Source organism: Phocoena sinus, chromosome 10, assembly GCF_008692025.1.
Source record: "Phocoena sinus isolate mPhoSin1 chromosome 10, mPhoSin1.pri, whole genome shotgun sequence".
In the NCBI taxonomy this organism is placed as follows: Eukaryota; Metazoa; Chordata; class Mammalia; order Artiodactyla; family Phocoenidae; genus Phocoena; species Phocoena sinus.
The window spans coordinates 8,315,584-8,329,557 of NC_045772.1; the positions used below are offsets into that span (position 1 = coordinate 8,315,584).

Genomic DNA, 13,974 nt, shown 5'->3' on the forward strand with positions numbered 1-13,974 from the left:
CTCAGTTGAATTGTATCTGCTTATTTCTTCTGGGATTGGTACCTGAAGGTTAATGAGGAGGAAAAATGTACCAATTATTATGAGATCAAGCTTTGGGGATTTATAGAAAGAACAGAATTTGGAGTAAGAATATACTATCTGAAATTAGTTATAACAATTAATATTTATGAAATAAGTGTGCTAGGCTGTGTTTAAAAGAGAACTTAGAAGATGGTGCCTCATATCAAGTGCATTAGAGTTAGATAGAAAAGTCATGGAAGTGAGCCTAGAGATGCCAGATTTTATCTGTTTATTAAGTTGTACTTTAGCCATTTTTTTCCCCTTGACCAGTAGTAGACGACAAATAATTTTTCTGGAAGAAGTGTGTTAGAAAATGAAAGTCCTCTCCTGTTACAAACTTTTAAACAAATTTAAAACAAAATTTTTAACTTAAAAAAATTCAACCATTGTTCAGTACACACCAAAGGATGATGTGCTTTAAAAGCAGTTAATTGGGAGCATCAAAAGAAAGGTGAATTAAATCTGTGCAGTACTAGTTACTCAGCATGATTTATAATTGGCATCATGAACATGGATGGAACATGTTTAATTTTCCAGTGTAAAGTGAATTTAAGTTATGCCAAAGTAGCATTAAATGGGGCAGCAGTTGTTAACCTGACACTACATTAGAATCATCTGGCAAGCTTTTGAAAAACCCTGATGTCCAGGCCCCACTCCAGACCAATTGAAGACATTCTCAGATGATTTTATTTGGGAAGTAAAGGTTGAGAATCACTAGAATGGGGGAAAGAATACAAGCATAAGAATACAGAAGATTTGGTTTCAGTCCTGGCTTCTGTTTTCTAGTATTTTGTTGAGAATTTTTGTGTCTGTGTTCATAAGGGACATTGGTCTGTAGTTTTGTTGTGATGTCTTTCTCTGGCTTTGGTATCAGAGTAATGCTAGCCTCATAAAGTGAGTTGGGAAGTGTTCCCTTCTCTGTTTTCTGGAAGAGTTTGTGAAGGATTATTATTAATTCTTCTCTTAAATGTTTGGTAAAATTTACCAGTGAAGCCATCTGAGCCTTGGTTTTTCTTTTCTCCTCAAAAAAAGGAAAATCTCTCTACTTTTTATAGGTCTCTCTGGATATTCTGTTTTTTCTTGAGTCAGTTTTAGTAATTTGTGCCTTTCTAGGAATTTGTCCACTTCATCTAAGTTATCTAGTTTGTTGGCATATGGTTCTTCATAGTGTTCCCTTTTAACTTTCTTACTTACTATAGTTGGTGGTAATATCTCCTTTTACATTGCTGAGTTTTGCATCTGTTTTATGTCTCTTTTCTTGGTCATTCTGACTAAAGATTTGTCAGTTTTGTTGATATTTCTAAACAAAAACTTTTGGTTCCATTGGTTTTCTCTGTTTTCTGTATAATTCCTTTCTGCTTTAACTTTCTTTCTTCTACTTACCTTGGGTTTAGTTTGCACTTCTTTTTCTAGCTTCTTAAGGTGAAGGCTTTATAGTATGTATTTGAGATCTTTCTTCTTTTCTGATATAGGCATTTAAGTCTATGAATTTCCCTCTAAGCACTGCTTTAGATATATCCCATAAATTTTGATATATTGTTCAGTTCAAAATACTTTCTGATTTCCCTATTATTTTTCCTTTGACACATTGGCTACTTAAGAGTGTGTTGTTAAATTTCTACATAATTATGAATTTCCCAAATTTTCTTCTGTTGTTGGTTTCTAATTTAATTTCATTGTAGTCAAAGAATGTACTTTGTATGATTTAAATCCATTTAAACTCACTAAGACTCATTTTATGGCCTAGTATATGACCTGTCCTAGAGACTGTTCCATGTGTGCTTGAGAAGAATATGTATTCTGCAGTTGTTGGGTGGAGTGTATTCAAGTTTTCTATATTCTTGTTGATTTTCTGCATATTTCTTCATTATCAAGAGTGAGGTAGGGCTTCCCTGGTGGCACAGTGGTTGAGAGTCCGCCTGCCAATGCAGGGGACACGGGTTCGTGGCCCAGTCCGGGAAGATCCCACATGCCGCAGAGCAGCTGGGCCCGTGAGCCATGGCCGCTGAGCCTGCACGTCCAGAGCCTGTGCTCCACAACGGGAGAGGCCACAACAGTGAGAGACCCGTGTACCGTAAAAAAAAAAAAAAAGAGGTAGATTGTAATTCATGAGGAGATAAATCAAAAGATTCCTTATTCTAGATCATTTAAGTAAGTATCATGAAATTGAATTAAAACAAAATGGAGAAATCTTCTATTTTTTTTTTTTAATATTTATTTATTTTGTCTGCGCCGGGTCTTAGTTGCATCATGCGGGGTCTTCGTTGCTGCTTGTGGACTTAGTTGCGGCATGTGGACTCTTAGTTGCCACATGCCTGTGGGATCTAGTTCCCCGACCAGGGATCGAACCCGGGCCCGCTGCAATGGGAGTGCGGAGTCTTACCCACTGGACCACCAGGGAAGTCCCGAAATCTTCTAGTATTAGTTGTACCTTAGGAATGCCAGAAATGACATCTAATTTATTTTCTAGTATATTCGTCCTTTTTATTTTAGTATCTTAGTATGAGGGTCACTTTTAATTCTCATGAAAACTCATGTTTTCAAACTTAACTCCAACCAGGCCAGTCTTTCAATTGATCATTTCTGGGTAGTAATTTCCTCCTCTGAAGTATGAAAACCTCCATAACTTAGGGTCAAATATCTTAGCGGGGGTGGGGGTGGGGAGAGAAAAGATTTTTGAGAAGGCTTGTTTGCCTTTTGCTCTCCGCAAGCATGTAAACCTCACTGAGTTTCTGATACAGCACTTTTTGGACTAGCATATAATTTCTGGTCAAGGAGCATTTCCCTTATTTGTCAACAAGTTTATTTTGGAGACTTTTTGTAACATAAATAGTCTGAAGAGCTGTGATCAAATTTTGTCATTTGATTAGTTTGTCATTTGATTAGGTTTCATATCCAAATTTAAAGAACTGAGAAAAAGATTCATCAGCGTTTCGAATAGAGCTGAGTTAATGGAATGTTCCTGCAGTCAGAATCTTTGTTGAAGAGGTCTTCATCCTGAGCAAAGGACGATGCAGAGGGAGTGTTTTTGTTCTTTCCCAGTCATTCTCATACTAACCCTTTCCTCTTCTTTTCTACTTCCCTCATAACTTATACTTTGCCTCCCTATTCTAGAAGCCATGGTGAAATCAATAATGGGTAAATATGAATAAGGTAGGAGCAACCTACTGAGCTGCACATCTCCCTTTTCAGTAAAATCCAGAACTACTGACCAGTGGAAGCCATAGAGCTGGACTTGAGAACACAGCACTTATTTTTGCTTTTTCTTTCCAGACTCAGTTGACCCAATTGTTTGATGTGTTCATTTCTTGGGCATTATCCCTTGAATACCATCAGTATACCTCCATGGTCGTACAGGGCAGAAATATGTGAAGTTCCTTCCCTTGCTTTGATTTCCCAAGTAGCCAGTTATTCAAATAGCAGTTGATCACCTGTGTTTGAAACAAATGGAAAACTTGATTATTTTCATGGGGAATGGAGAACCTAGGTTCCCCTACTTTACGGTTTGTTTCTTTTTATTCCAGTCCTTTTCTGGCAGGCAGCTCAGTTGATTCACCATGCATCAGCTTTAAAGACATCTGTTCATCTATATATAGGCTGCTTGCACAGACCCATTTAGAAACAGATGATATATTAAATTTGTGGAATTCAATAACAGTGAAGGTATAAAGATGCATGCTTGTGCACAAATAGGTATTTTTGTTTAGTTTTTATTGACTTGGGGAATGGAGAGGAAATCTAAATGGTGATGTACAATAACATTATACATAATACATAATATACATAATACATAATATGGTATTTACTGAAAGTCACTTATTAAATGATTTGTTCTAAAATGAATAATCCTCAAGGCCTGGAAACATAAAGCCATTTTATTTAGAGTGCTTAGAATTAAGAGGAATTAAGATAGACTAAGGAAGGGGGAAATTCATATAAATATGCATTTCTTTGTAGCTGAAAGTCTTAGAAGAAGGATTGTTGTATATATACAGAGCCAGACAGATACATTACACCATAATTCTGAATTTACTGCTTAGGGCTTTTATTTTCCTCTTTATAAACATTGTTAGGGTTAGCAGGGGTTATGCAATGTATAAAATAATACATACCTACAATCAAATTATAGCAATACCCAGAGTATACTGATAAAGGGTTAATTCTATTATGTAAGTGGGAAACTTGGTCAGATTTCAGACAAGCATAGGGTTTGGAGTTAACTGCTGAGAGACACAAGATGGAATTTTCAGATAACTGAACTTTAATTTCATTTAGTTTTAGAGATGAAAAAGGTTTATTAGATGAACCTTCCTCTTTGACCTAGAGCTGTTTAAAAAAAAAAGCTCCATAAAAAGCTCGAATCATAGAGTTAAATTTTTGCTTTCATGAAGCAAGAAGTTTTTCAGTCAGTAAGTTTGCATAATGGATCCCTTATGGCCCTGTCTGTATATGGGTTTTTAGGAAGGCTGATGATTGATACTTCAAATTATTCTTGGATAGTAGAGTTTTCATTAGTTATTGTTTTTTTTAAGTGTTCAGACTTACTGAATTGCATTAGGTTTCCCTGTTCTCTGAAATCAAATCAGTTTGTTATATTTAATCCTTTTCTAATAGCTCATCTTACACGGGGCCTTAGAAACACTCTAAAAGATGACAAATATATGCCCTTTTTTCCCCTCTTACTTTATCCTGCCTGGCCCTCCTCTTTCTTTCTTCCAAGGAGACATGTGGCACACTATTAAGTACCTTCACTGTAGTGTCACAGCGACCTGGTACGAATCCTAGTTCCAGCACTTTTGAGCCATCTGACCTAAGGCAAAAGTTTAAAGGTTTGATCCTTAGTTTTCTCATCTGTAAAATGGAGATAATAATTGTACTATTCGCACAGGGCTTCCCCCCCTTCAAAATTATTTAATTACAAGGCTGGATAACTGAAAAAGAATTTTCCATTAAAAACAGCTTCAGAGCTAGAAAGTATCAATAACAGGTTATGACTCTAGGGCAGTGACATGATTGAATAGAAATGGTTTGGATCTTATGGATGCATTAATCTAGATTCGATGTTGGTTCAGAAATCTATTTACAAATTAAAACAAAATAATCTGTCTTGAGTTTTGTTTTCTTTCCGTGTCCATAAAATGAAGAGCTTTTCCTGATCACCAGTTTTTCATAAAACAGACAAGTAAATCTCGTGGCGCTAGCCAGAAAAGTTTACACCTTAGGAACTTCATAGCAAACTGGCCTTTTTCAATAGGCAGAGAGCAACCCCTCATTTAAAATGAAGCTGTTCGTCAATCGGTGACATTCATAGCTTCATCCTTCAACCTGCAGGATGCTGGTAGGATTGTCAGGTTTTAACCAAGTCATTTTCCAGCAAACATTCTCCCATATGTTTTGGAACTTTCCTTTGCATCTTATTCTCTCCACATAACAGTTCCATTACACAGAAAGCCATTGTTCCAAGCACCACAGAGCAGCTCCCAAGTCCTGATGTAAAAAAGAGGGCTTTTTTTTAAAATTAAACAAGTGAAAAGCATGTCAGTCACTTAACATAGGGCTGACACATAGCAACACTCAATGACTCCTATTATAATTTTATTTTATTATTACTACTGCTGTTGATCTGTAATTTATTCTGAAATCAAGTTCTTAGATTAAATTTATTTTACTGAAACTGATCACCCAAACTTCTTTGACCCTGGCCTGAACCATCCATTTCCCTCATCCCCTTTGCCTTACCACAGAATGAACCCAGGTGATCATACTCTGTGCCTGTTTATCTTATTAGCAGCACAGGCTTCCAAAAGACCCTGGAGAAGCAGAGAAGTAAGGAGCCCAGGTTCTGGAATCAGAATGCTTGGGTTCAAAACCTGTTGTACCTCTTATTAGTAGATCACCTTAGTTAACCTACTTAATCTCTCTGGGCCTCATTTTCCTTACCTATAAAATAATAATACCTATTCTCTCCATAGGGAAGTTATGAAGATTAAGTGAGTTAAAACATGAAAGGATGTAGGACAGTATCTGGCACAGAGCACATGTTCTATAAATGTTAGCTATTAGTGTGGCCGTTGCTGCTTTTATATTTTATTCTGCAAGGCTGTCTTTATTTTTAACAATGTTAATTTGCAAATAATAATAATACCCTCCTGATTAGATTTCTCAGGCTGTATGTGTCATCATTTAGAGATCCAGTTCAGTTTAAGAAACAATTGTTAAATGCTTACTGTGTATTAAGTCCTCTTGGGGGGTGGTTCATAGATTAGTAAGATATATTCCCTGCCCCCCCCCCAGGAGTTTATAAACTGGTAGGAGAGAGAAGATTTATTCAGAGGGTAAGTATTACACAGGGCAAAATATCACTCTACTTTTTATTACAGATAAAAGGTAGCTCACAGGAGGCCTGGAGTAATTCTCAGTGCTGGAGAGGAGTGAGTTGGGAAGGTCAGGTGAAGAGTTGGACATTTCCAGGTGAAGTGAATAAGGAGTTGGGAAAGTTCATGGTACCTGGAAGAAGAGTGATTGGACAGTCTTGATCGGGGTGACTGAGAGTGGGCGAGACACAGTGCTGTCACTGCAACACGAGGAAACGTAAACTTGATGCAATAGGAGCGTAAGGAGGTGGCAGAGTTGAAGTTGGCTCAAAAGTTTTAGTATTAGTGCTGGGGAAGAGGGTAGTGATACCATTAAAGGGAAAAAGGATGGGAAGTAGATTAGGTTTTGGGGGGGACAGATAGGTTTTGGACCTGCTGAATTTGAGATATAGTCAGGAGAGACTAGTTACGGTTCTGCAGTTTTTGGAGATCTTCTTAAAAACTGCTTTATGGATGGAAAAGGCAGACATTAGGGTAATATGGTTCCTAACAGATACAGCTCCCCCTCAGATGTGACTTGCAGGGACCTTATAATTGAAGACATCATATAAGGGAACTTCCCTTGACCCATGAGATCCTCTTAACCCTCCTTTTCTGGACATTTTCTCACTTAGTCTCTGAATGGAGGCTATGCCTTTGTCATTCTGTATGGTGTGCAGTGGTAATACCCTTTAGGTTTCACTGGCATTTGAGATAGAGATAATTGGCTTTTTACTTAAAAAAAAAATTCCTATTAACTTGTTATATCAAGTCGTGTTGCCAGAGTAGAAATAGTAGAAACACCCATCACCCTCCCTTAGTCCGGATGTGCTTTGAATCACCTAGCTTTGTTGTTTCATGTCAACAGAACAAGGCTCTAAGTGAAGAGGAAGAGGCAGAGAAGAGTTATCTTAATGGCAAAATATTTTCTGGTCCATGGAAATCCATTGCTTGCTGAAAATAGGTATAATTTTTAGATACAAAAGAAAAGATTTTACAAATAACCAATACTTCCTGATCTATCACTTGCTATACTTATGGTGGTAAACATTTGCTACCAGAAAGAAGGTGTAGAACATCTAGAAAGCTTTTTCTGCTGTGTGGTGGTCCTCATTATGTTTTCTGTGAGTTAAGAATTTGTGTTTTTTTCGTCTTGGAGGAGGACACAGTGTTGTAGAAGGTTTTGAACAAGAGGCAAGACTTTGGTACTTTGTGGATTGTTATCACCCAGCAAGACCCTTTGCAACTTCCTCTCGCCGCCCACAGCAGAATACGGAAACCGTGCTGTATCAGGCCACTTCTGCAATTACAGTCACAATTAAAGGGGATCCTTCTTTCACGCTACACCCTTCTGTTTCGAGGCTTTCTTTGCATTTGAAAATGTGTCTTTTGTGGTGGAATGCCCAACTGAGCCTTGATCTCCCCTCTCTCTTTGCTGCCATGCAGTGCTGCAGTTGAAGCTCCAGCAGCGCCGGACGCGGGAGGAACTGGTGAGCCAAGGGATCATGCCGCGTAAGTACCACTCTCTCTCCCCCTCTCAGCACTTTATAGAGTTGCTTTTAGGATGCGGTGTGTGTACGCAGTATGCCACGGGGAGCATCTAACAGAAAACAAGGCCTATGGGGTTCATTTTTCACTGCTTTCTTTGTCATACTTTTCTAAGTTCAGGGCCTCTCAATCAGTGATAGTTAAGAGAACAGTCCTAATTGATCAAGTTCAGTGAAACAAAAAACGTTAGGTTTAACGGTACCATTGAATCATCCTTAGCTTCTGAACTGCACGTTTTAAAGGGTTTCTACGCCCTATTATACTTCCCTTTATAGGAGGAACAGATCTTGAGCTGGGGTACTGTGAGGAAGAACACTTCTCACATGTGTTTTGCTTTAGTGTTCGGGTGCTTGGGAAGAGACAGCCCTTTTCCATCTAGTATTCTGAGTCAACCCCAGTTTTATTTAGAGTGAGAGCCTCAGATATACCCTAAGGCTGGCGTGGGGATGAGTGTGCCTGAATGGAGTCATTGATGGGGGTATCGCAGGGCTGGGCTTGGTGCAGAACTGCATCACTTGGGAGAAATAAAGCCAACCTTGGAATCTGTTAGAAGTAAGAAAATTTGCTTTTACTACCAATAGCCTTATAAAATGAGTGGAAGCTGAAGCCAGCAAAATTTTGCTTTTTTTGACATTTCTTTTTAAGTCATCAGCAGAGAGTTATGCTCTCCCTCTCATTTCTTTTATCTTTATGTGTTAACTGCTACTTGGACACACCCTAATGAAGTAAAAATTTATATATCATACAACAACTTCTAGCTTCATAGTGGGAGAACTGATGTTTTTCACCTTAACTCAAGGCCTGCTAACCTACTGCTACTGTACTTTCCTAATTCTCATTCACTCATTCATTCAAAATATTTGAGTACCTAGTGTGTGCCTGTTGATACAGGAAGATAAGTTCAACCCCTGCTCTCAGGAGTTTTGTACTTAGAAGACTGATAATATAATAAACAGGGAGACAAACACAATTATTTCAAAACATGGTAAATGCTATGAAGTAAATTAACTGGTTGGTATATTAGTAAATAATAGGAATGGGATGGAATCACTTTGGAAAAGTTGGTCAAGAAAGACCTTCTTGAGGAGGAAATATTTGAGCTGAGATCTGAAGGATATGATGGAGACAGTCATTCAGAAGCAGGAAGAGGGCCCAGGAAGAAGGAAGAGCAAGTGTAAGGGCCTAGTGCAGTTAAGAGCCTGGCATGTTTGCAAACATCAAGGAAGCCATTGTGGCTGGGCCTGGTAAGTGAGGAGGCCCGTTAAGATTGGCAAGGTGTGCGGAGCCAGAATGAGAGCCTTGTCAACCACGAGAAGGAGGTAGGTTCTGCTTTAACTGCAATGGAAAGCCATTGAAGGCTTTTAAGCAAGTGAAGATGGGATTTGATTTACATCGTGGTAAAACCAGGTCCATGTCTAAGAGCTGGAACTTCCTAGCAAGTATAAGGAGTCTGAGGTCTCTTTCTGTCCTAAGTGTCAGCCAGGAAACTTAAGTCTCAAATTTATATCTTCTTTAAAATTGCTATTAACTACCAAACAATTTACCCACATGTCATCTTCTTCTCTGGCCTTCCAGTGAAGGACTCCCCATCTTTAAAGTGTGGATCAGTTAATGTGATCAGGTAGGGCGGTGTTGTGCTTTACAAAACGCTCCAGATCCGCCAGTCTATATACAAACCTTGTAGAGGAACAAGTTACCCAGCATCACGTGCCTTTCACCAAGACATCGTGCGTTTAGTGTCTACTTTTTGCCTGGGGTAGTCCTAGGTGCTCTAGAGATTAAAGAAATGTAAGGCACAGGACTTGCCCTCAAGACATTTAACAGTTTATCTGGGTAGTAAGATTTGCCCATCCACAAGATAAAGAGCAATTCAGCATTGACCTGGGGGTGCTGACTCTAATTACAGTACTGGTTCTGAGAGCATAGTGCTACTTCTCAGGATCTGTAGTATGTTCAGGATCCAAAAGCCACGCGGAGGATGAGTGCCTTGCATTCTTCTTGCTGCCTTCCATTTGATACTAGGGGCTACTGGAGATAACCGTTTAATAAGATTTATTGTATACAGTCTCCTTCTTAGCATTTCTTACAGTATTCTGTGTTGTTAAGACAAATGATGCTTGAGTATTGCAGTTATCTGCTTATATGTTTGTCTCTCCAATTAGACTGTGAGCTCCTTGAGAAAGTATCTTATTTATATTTCTGTCCCCAGTACCTGGCATTGAATGAACGAATGAATGAAGACAGCCAGTTGTAAAGTGGAGTGTGTGTGTGCGCGCATCCGTGTGTGTGTGCGCACGCGCGTGTGTGTGTGTGTGTGTGTGAAAGAGAGAGAGGGAGAGGATGAAAGACAGACACAGATACCACTCTATTGCAAACTTGTTGGAATTCTGGGCATGGAATTAGAAACAACACTCCTGTTCTGTCAGGAGCCCAGGTTCCAAAATATTCTGAATATCTAATTGTGTGCTTTGGGTGGTTCTCTGTATCTGTGAAGTGAGAATAATTGCCCTTCTTATAGGAATAGAAATGCCCTGCTTCTATGAGAATATTGCATCTTCCCTCATACAACAAGCCACCTTCAACTATGGGCACAGTTTGGTTTCCAGCTTTTCTAGTGAAGAAAGTAAGAAGCAAACTCTTAGATTATGAGAGAGAGTGTTGAGGCCTGGGAAGAGTTTCAGGTGTGAAGTTCCCTGCTCATCAGCATGCCTGCTCATGTGCAGATAGGGCCCTGAGTTCCCAAAGATGAGGCTCTTTTTTTCCCCAGCCCCTCACCCTCTGAGTAACACCACTTCCTCACCACAGCCCCTCACCACTACCCTAACTCCCATTATAGTCTCCAACATTCTCTGCCTCCCTGACATCCCCAGCAATTCCACATCTCACCCTTCACTCATGTCTTTCAAAAACAATATGAGTAGTGCTGGGGGCAAATCATAATTGATCAGCCATTTGTTGATTATTGGAGATTTGGAGACCTGAAAAGATAACCTCTGGTTTGAAGTGCCCATTTTCATTTCCATCTTGCTGGCCTGAGGAGTTTCTGGAAAGTGCCTTTATGTTTAAGTTTGTTGTACAACTTAGGAAGTAATTAGGACCTTCAAACCAGAGGAAAGGAGCAGTGTAGTCATGGCTATATTCTGCCTCATCATTTCTGATAATATCTTTTATCAAATTCTTCTCATCCCAGTCTTTCTGTAGCTCTAGGAAGAACCCACCCACCTCGTTTCAGAGAACCCTCACATGCAGCTCCCATGTGTGGCTGGCTTCCAGTTCTGACATCATATCTGTAGGACATGATGTTTTCAGTAGCTGCCTTGCTGTCAGAGTCATTCATGTTTTTGCATATTGTTCAAAGTTGGGCTACGGCCTTCCCATAGAATTCAGGGGATTAAAGAACCCCTCAATTCGCATACACCTCTTTCTGCTACTTGATATGCTCTGTTCATGGCATCTAAACTATGGGGTATAAAAGTTGGTTTCTGATGTGTTTTTAAATAGAATCATTTCCCAGAATCCTTCTTTCTCATCATGTAAACATTTGTCTCGAATTTAACACTACTTAAACCCTACCAAATGCAGAGTGCCAGATAGCAAAGGATTACATATTCCAGGCCCTTAGCTTTCTTTAATGATGTCTGAAGCTCTGCATATCTTGAGGGAGAGGAGAGATGGCACAGATAGGAAGCTGGTGTTTAAGTACAAAGATTAAGGAATGCTGCTGTATCTAGGATGAAGATTCAAAGAAGAGGTGGGTCATGTGTGGTACACTTTGTTCTCAAACAGAGCTTTCCCCACAGCCTTTCTCTTTGACATTTAAAGTGTACAAGCCATAAGGTTAAGGTGAAAATTAAGAAAAACATTCTGGCAATGAGAGCTGCTGCAGAGGAATAACCTTTTAAAGGAAAAGCTGGAAATTCTCCTGACCCAAACAAATGAGAAAAAAGTCTCCTATAATCTTTCTAGATATGAGAGAAGAATCTCATTTGTCTGTTCCCTCTCCACCTTTTGTTATTCCATTGTGAATCCTTGAGAAAAAGCAGAGAGTAGCGTATTTCTAATGCTCCAGTTACCCCTTACCAGGCCATTATTGCCCCATGTGCATGTAGTAGGAAAACCTTGGTACCTTGGCAAACATGAGGAAATCATGTTTGTCCAGTAGATTAAGGATCTTCCTCCGTTTCTTGGGTGAGCTTGTTTTTTTCATTTTAAATGGTGTTTCTGTGCACTCAGCCTCTGCCATTGGTGACACTTACTTCTCAGTGGTTGGGAAAATCCGAAGGGTGTGAGGACAGCACAACTCAGAGAGGGCAGCCACTGTCAATCCAGGGCCCTGTCAAACTGCCTAGCCCCTGAGAGGCCCTCAGACATGTTGCTGGGTGAGAAAGTGAGCCAGTTGGCCAGCTAGTTTTGACTGATTTATATATCTTCTAGTAGGCCCTGTGTTCTCACCCTGAAACTGGAAAAAAATGGCCTCGTGTAATGGAGTTCCCGCAGCTCTATTTTTAATAAACTTCACCACATCTTGATTCCCCAGCCCTTCAATTCTACGGTTTGATCCCTTTGTCATGCTTCAGCCGTCGGCATTAGCCAAATGCTACACAGAGACAGTGCGGCCCAGTTGCAGCACTGGTAGCTAATCTAAGCTGTCATTTTACTGGCCCCCACGTTAGCCCAAAATCTCCTGCTCATCTGACTGTAGCAGTCTCTGCACCAACAAGAAATTTCTTCTAAACTCTGACAGAAGGTTATTTAATGGCTGGAAGTGTCAGGATTAATTATTACGATCTCTTTTCCTCTGTAGCTAAAATTCTTAATAATAATATTTTTGCTATTTGTAACTTGGGAATTATTTCTTGTATTATTCTTGATCAAGTGTACAAACTGAGTTTCAAGATTCTCTTTCCTGAGTACATATGGATAAAAATCTATTTTGGTGAAGCTCTTTTAAAAGTGACTTTTGGTGTTCTTAACCCCTGAGAAGGTAAACCAACCTCCTCAGACCTCAGAATTTCTTGTAATGAGAAAGAGGCTATGATTTAACTTTGTCACTCTCAGTCCATCTTTATTAAATACTGAGGTGCCGTGGCATCTTTTCCCCCAAGTTACCATGAATTCAAAAGAACAAGCCTTTATACCAGCCCTGTCCAATAGCACTTTCAGTGATGTTAGAAATATTCTATAACACTAGCCACTAGCCACATGTGCTATTGAGTGCTTAAATGTGGCTGGCGTGAGTGAAGAGCTGAATTTTTAATTTAATTTAATTTTAATTAATTTAAATTTAAGTAGTCATACGTGGGTGGTGGCTGTTATATTAGACAATAGGGTTTTAGGCTTTATTCGGCCACTTAGGAACAAGGTGATTTTAGGTAACTCACTTAACTTTTCTGAACTCAAATTCTACTTTTATAAAATTCTTATCTAACATGGAAACAACCTAAATGGATGTGTGGGGTGTATGTGTGTGTACACACACATATACATACAGACAATGGAATACCACTCAGCCATAAAAAAAGAATGAAATAATGCCATTTGCAGCAACATGGATGGGCCTAGAGATTATCATACTAAGTGAAGTAAGTCAGAAGGAGAAAGGCAAATATCATATGATATTGCTTATATGTGGAATCTAAAATATGACACAAATGAACTTATCTGTGAAACAGAAGAAGACTCACAGAGAGAATAGACCGTGGTTGTAAGGGGGAGGGAGGTGGGGGAGGGATGGATTGGGAGTTAGCAGGTGCAAACTATTCTATGTATGTATAACTGAATCACTTTGCTGTACCCCAGAAAATAACACAACATTGTAAACCAACTATGCTTCAATAGAATAAATTTTAAAAAAATAAAATTCTTATCTACCCCACAGTTAATTTGGAGATGAATGAGATGATGTATTGTTCATGCTTCTGAAATACAGGTAGTATTATTTGCAGTTAAGAGTGAGAACATTAGCTTGGATCTACTATCTTGTGAATCTGAAAGCAGCTTTATATATATATAT

General features: G+C 39.1%; 1 protein-coding gene across 7 annotated transcripts in view; it reads left to right on the forward strand.

Annotated features, from left to right (window-relative positions):
• MRTFA (myocardin related transcription factor A) overlaps positions 1-13,974 on the forward strand; it is a 200,644-nt gene that overhangs the window by 152,142 nt on the left and 34,528 nt on the right. For 6 of the 7 annotated variants that reach the window (XM_032644752.1, XM_032644747.1, XM_032644746.1 and 3 more), the window contains one exon: positions 7,860-7,925. In XM_032644752.1, the coding sequence (XP_032500643.1) occupies positions 7,919-7,925 (7 nt within the window). In that variant the 5' untranslated portion in view covers positions 7,860-7,918. Of the gene's footprint in view, positions 1-7,296; positions 7,378-7,859; positions 7,926-13,974 lie in introns of those variants that run through there. The other variant, XM_032644751.1, reaches the window with a different exon arrangement.